Below are 5,512 nucleotides of genomic sequence, written 5' to 3' on the forward strand. Positions count from 1 at the left end.
CACCGGCTCCTCTTCCTTCGGCGGCCGCACCACTGGCTCATCCTCCTTAGGCGGCGCGGCTGTCTCATCTGCATTAGGCGGCTGGACGTCTTTAGGCGGCATCACCGGCTCGTCTTCCTTAGGCGGCGGCATGATCGGCTCATCTTCCTTAGGTGATGGTGTGACCGGTGCATCAACCACTGGCTGAACATCCTTCGGGGGTGGCGTGACAGGCTCATCATCCTTTGGTGGCGGAGCGACCGGGTCCTCTACCTCGGGCTCAACCTCCACAGGCGGCGGCGTGACTAGCGTATCAACAACCGGCTCGTCCTCCTTAGGCGGCGGTGTTGCCGGCGTATCCACAACCGGTTCAGCCTCCTCAGGTGGCGGTGTGACTGGATCCTCTTGCCTTGGTGGTGGTGGGACGGCATCCGCTTCCTTGGGTTGCGGGATGACTGGCTCCAATTCCTTAGGCGGCGGCGTGACTGGTTCGTCTTCCTTAGGAGGAGCAACCGGCGCATCATCCTTCGGTGGTAGTGCAACAAGATCTGCTTCTTTAGGTGGCGGCACGACGGGCTCATCCACCTTGGGTACCTCTGGCGCATCCTCTTTATGCGGCGGCGTCACTGGCTCCTCTTCCTTCGGTGGTGGCACGGCGGGCTCAACCTCCTTAGCCGGCGTAACCAGCTCATCGACCTTCGATATCTCCGGCTCGTCGTCCTTTGGTGGTGGCGTGACTGGCTCGTCCACCTCCGGGTCCTTAGGCTCGGCGAGCGGCGGCAGGATAGGAGGCTTCTCATCCTAAGCCGGGTCAGCAAACGCACGATATCTTGAGGATAGCACAGGGGCATCTTTTACCTTTGGTGGACTGGTTGGCTCAACGTGCTTAGGCGCCGGTGGCACCGGCACATCCAATTTGGGCACATCCGGAACATCTACCCTCAGTACCTCCGGCACATCTACCTCCGGTAACTCCCGCACATCGTCCTTGAGTGGTGGTAGGACGGTATCAGCTTCCTTGGGTGGTGGAACGACCGGCTCCGCTTCCTTAGGTGGTGGTGGAACTGGATCCGCTTCTTTAGGTGGCGGCACGACGTGCTCCTCCTCCTTCGGTGGTGGCATGACCGGCTCCTCTTCCTTCGGCGGCGGCACCTCCGGCTCATCCTGCTTAGGCGGCGGCGTGATCGGCTTGACTTCCTTAGGAGGCGGCACGACAGGCGCATCTAGCGGCGGCTCATCATCCTTCGGTCGTGGCGTCACCGGCTCCTCTTCCTTCGGCGGCCGCACCTCCGGCTCATCCTGCTTAGGTGGCGGCGTGATCGGCTCGACTTCCTTAGGAGGCGGCACGACAGGCGCATCTAGCGGCGGCTCATCATCCTTCGGTGGCGGCGTCACCGGCTCCTCTTCCTTCGGCGGCCGCACCACTGGCTCATCCTCCTTCGGCGGCGGCACCTCCGGCTCATCCTGCTTAGGCGGCGGCGTGATTGGCTCGACTTCTTTCGACGGTGGCACGACGGGCTCAACCTCCTTAGGCGGCGTGATCGGCTTGACATCTTTCGGTGGCGGCACAACGGGCTCATCTTCCTTCGGTGGTAGCGTCACCGGTTCCTCTTCCTTCTGTGGCGGCACTACGGGCTCAACCTCCTGAGGCGGCGTGATCGGCTCGACATCTTTCGGTGGCGGCACAACGGGCTCATCTTCCTTCGGTGGTGGCGTCGCCGGTTCCTCTTCCTTCGGTGGCGGCACCTCTGGCTCATCTTGCTTAGACGGCGGCGTGATCGGCTCGACTTCTTTCGGCGGTGGCACGACGGGCTCATCTTCCTTCGGTGGCGGTACGGCGGGCTCAACCTCCTTAGACGGCGCAATCGGCTCATCTTCTTTCGGTGGTGGCGTAACAGGCTCCTCTGCCTCAGGCGGCGGCGTGACCGGCTCATCTTCTTTAAGTGGCGGTAACACGGGCTCATCCTGCTTAGGCGGCGGTGTTAACGGCTCGACTTCCTTCGGCGGCGGCACGACGGGCGCAACCTCCTTAGGCGGCGTGATCGGTTCGACTTCCTTAGGAGGCGGCACGACAGGCGCATCTAGCGGCGGCTCATCATCCTTCGGTGGTGGCGTCGCCGGCTCCTCTTCCTTCGGTGGCGGCACCTTTGGCTCATCCTCCTTCGGTGGCGGCGTGACCGGCTCCTCTTCTTTCGGTGGTGGCACGACCGGCTCTTCTTCCTTCGGTGGCGGCAAGACGGGCTCAACCTCCTTCGGCGGCGTCACCGGCTCGACCTCTTTGGGTGGCTGCACCACTGGCTCTTCCTCCTTCGGCGGCGGCACGACGGGCTCAACCTCCTTCGGCGGCACAATTGGCTCGGCCTGTTTAGGTGGCGGCAGGACGGGCTCAACCTCGTTGGGAGGTGGCGTGACTAGATCCGCTTGCTTAGGTGGCGGCACAACGGGGGCATCCTCCTTTGGAGCTGGCGTGACTGGATCCGCTTCTTTAGGAGGCGTCACAGGCTCAACCTCCTTAGGCGTCACGATGGGCTGAACCTCCTTAGGCGGCGCGATCGGCTCCTCTTCCTTCGGCGGCCGCACCACTGGCTCATCCTCCTTAGGCGGCGGCGTGATTGGCTCGACTTCTTTCGACGGTGGCACGACGGGCTCAACCTCCTTAGGCGGCGCGATAGGCTCTTCCTGCTTCGGTGGTGGGGTAACTGTATCGGCTTCTTTCGGTGGCGGCACAACGGGCTCATCTTCCTTCGGTGGTGGCGTCACCGGTTCCTCTTCCTTCGGTGGCGTCACGACGGGCTCATCCTCCTTAGGCAGTGTGACCGGCGCTTCCTCTTTTGGCGGCGGCACGATCGACTCATCTTCCTTCGGTGGTGGCGTGACCGGCTCTTCCACCTTCGGAACCTCCGGCTCCACCTCCTTCGGCGTCACGATCGGCGCATCTTCTTTCGGTGGTGGGGTGACTGGGTCCGCTTGTTTAGGTGGCGGCACGACGGGCTCATCTTCCTTAGGCGGCGCGATAGGCTCTTCCTCCTTCGGTGGTGGGGTGACTGGATCGGCTTCTTTTGTTGGCGGCACGACGGGCTCATCGTCCTCAGGCGGCGGTGTCACCAGCTCGACGTCTTTCGGTGGCGGCACCACTGGCTCATCCTTCGGTAGTGGCGTGACCGGCTCGACTTCCTTCGGTGGCGGCAGGACGGGCTCAATCTCCTTGAGCGGCGCGATCGGCTCTGCCTCCTTCGGTGGCAGCGTAACTAGATCCGCTTCTTTAGGCGGCGGCACGACAGGCTCAACCTCCTTAGGCGGCACGATCGGCTCTTCGTCCTTCGGGGGCGGTAGGACGGGCTCAACCTCTTTAAGCGGCGGCGTCAATGGCTCGACCTCTTTCGGTGGCGGCACGACGGGCTCTTCTTCCTTCGGTGGTGGGATCACCGGCTCAACTTCCTTGGGTGGCAGTACGACGGGCTCAACGTCCTTAGGCGGCGTCACCGGCTCCTCATCCTCCGATGGTGGCGTAACAGGCTCCGCTACGTCCTGCGACGGCACTACGGGTTCTGCCTCCATGGGCGGCGGCGCGACTGGCTCCTCAGGCGCTTTCGGTAATGCCGGAGTATCTTTCGGCACTTCCGGCACTTCCGGCACCTCCGGCACTTCCGGCTTGGGTGTCTCCACAGGGGCCTTCACTGGCTCTTCAGGAGCTTTAGGTGGTGCCGGAGTATCCCTAGGAGTCTCTCCCGGTGGGGATGAAGGAACTTCAGGTGTGTCCGCAAGGGGCTTCACTGGCTCCTCCGGCACCGTGGGTGGATTGACAGGCTCCTCAGGAGTTTTCGGTGGTGCTGGTGTATCTTTCGGTACCTCTGGCTCGGCTGGTTTTGGCGTCTCCACAGGCGACTTCACTGGCTCTTCAGGAGCCTTAGGTTCTGGCAGAGTATCCTTAGGTGTGTCTACCGGTGGCACTGGGAGAACGTCAGGGCTTTCCGCGGGTGGTTTCACCAGCTCCGTCGGCGGCTTCGGAGTCTCCACCAATGGCGGCGGCGTTTCCCCGATCGGCAGCGACTCCCTCGGCGTTTCCGGCGGGGGCATCGGAAGTTTCTTCTCCTCCAGTACCGGCGGGGGCGGGGGCGGGGGCAGCAATTCGACTTTGACATTATCAAAGTCCTTATTAAACAGCTCCTTGATGATATCCTGGACCTTATTTTTCTGTTTCTCAAAGTCTGCAGCTGCATCACCATCGACGGCGGCTACGAGCTGCAGCTTGACAACCATGATCATCGGCCCCAGAGACGTGATCGATACCGCATTGTTGATGTCTGGAAGCTCCTTGTCCGCGCCCGAGCAGCACTTGGATGACTTGCAGCTGGTGCACCCCGACGCCTTGCGCGGTGGGCAGCACCCCTTGCCGTGACAGTAGTGCCAGGTTGGCTCACCGAGTTCTATGGGCGAGTGGGAGTGGCTGTCCTCGTGGGAGTGGTTGTCTGACTGGGAGTGACCCTCCGAGTGGGAGTGGCCCTTCGAGTGGGAGTAGCTCTCCTCATGGGAGTGGGAGTGGGAATGTGATTGTGAATGAAAGTGGGATTCCGAGTGGGAATGGGATTCTGAATGGGATTGTGCATGGGAACGTGATTGGGAGAGGCAATGGGATTCCGACTGGGACTGCTCGTGGTTGTGTTCTGGAGAGATGTCAGCACCACCGCCCAACTATGTCTGGGGATTGTATTGACCGACCTGTACTGTACTCCGCCTCCCTCGTCTGCATCACCGGTACCGGCAACCTCACCAGCTCTAGCTCCTCTTCCTTCTCCATCTCCGGCACCTCCCTGGGCACCTCCACGCTCTCCACGCTCTCCACCTGCTCATCGCTACTATACTCTACCGGCTCAATCTCATCCCCGGTCGAGGGCGCATCACCATCGGAGTCGTCCGAGTCGTCATCCGCACTCTCTTCAGACTCCTCACACCTGTCGGCGTCGATAGTGTGCTTCACCCATCGCCGCAGATTGTCGATCGAGAGGTAATACGCCCGGTCGGGGTGTATGTCCAGGTCGTCGAAAGCGTCGCCGAACATCTCCTTAACGGTGAGCTTGATCGCCTGCAGCGGGCGGTCGTAGTTTTCTTCCATATCCATGGCCTTTTCACGCACTCATCAGCCGCCGCCTCTCCACACCAGTGTCTCCACGCCAGTTTCTCCACGCAGGTAACATACCAACTCCTGCACCAGTTTCCCGCCGATGACGACTGGTCCATCGTCATCCTCCTCCTCGCCCAGCTGGGGCTCATACGCCTCCAGCGTGCACGCCACGACGTCCTCGCTCAGCTCCGTGAACACGAGCAGGATGACCTTCCGCACCGTGCGCGCGCTGCACGACATCCACGCGTGCATCTCTGACAGCAGCTGGTCGCGCTGCGCGATCCACGCCGAGAGGACAACTACCGTTGGGTACTCGCTCTCCGAGGGCCGGAGGCCCACGTCGTGTTCCGGGCGTGGAACGCCGGGGAGGGAGAGTGTTTTGTAGACTATGGGGGAACGGGGGTTAGTGAG

At 62.1% G+C, this 5,512-nt stretch overlaps 2 protein-coding genes across 2 annotated transcripts; one reads left to right on the forward strand and one right to left on the reverse strand.

Annotated features, from left to right (window-relative positions):
* Positions 1-456: 456 nt before the first annotated feature.
* BZA05DRAFT_204150 (uncharacterized protein) lies at positions 457-4,450 on the reverse strand. The gene has a single exon (XM_051479529.1). It carries the CDS (start codon positions 4,243-4,245, stop codon positions 781-783), a length of 3,465 nt encoding a protein of 1,154 aa, XP_051342686.1. The 5' UTR covers positions 4,246-4,450; the 3' UTR covers positions 457-780.
* BZA05DRAFT_204168 (uncharacterized protein) lies at positions 4,428-5,074 on the forward strand. Its single transcript, XM_051479530.1, has one exon. The coding sequence runs from the start codon at positions 4,609-4,611 to the stop codon at positions 4,945-4,947; it is 339 nt and encodes a 112-aa protein (XP_051342687.1). The 5' UTR covers positions 4,428-4,608; the 3' UTR covers positions 4,948-5,074.
* The last annotated feature ends 438 nt before the right edge of the window (positions 5,075-5,512 follow it).

Source organism: Tricharina praecox (assembly GCF_024521635.1).
Source record: "Tricharina praecox strain CBS 144465 chromosome Unknown BZA05scaffold_4, whole genome shotgun sequence".
Taxonomy (NCBI): Eukaryota; Fungi; Ascomycota; class Pezizomycetes; order Pezizales; family Pyronemataceae; genus Tricharina; species Tricharina praecox.

Excerpts from the sequence above, each read along its gene's own strand:
- BZA05DRAFT_204150 (XM_051479529.1), bottom strand. The coding sequence starts at position 4,245 with ATGATCATGGTTGTCAAGCTGCAGCTCGTAGCCGCCGTCGATGGTGAT.
- BZA05DRAFT_204168 (XM_051479530.1), top strand. The coding sequence starts at position 4,609 with ATGGGATTCCGACTGGGACTGCTCGTGGTTGTGTTCTGGAGAGATGTC.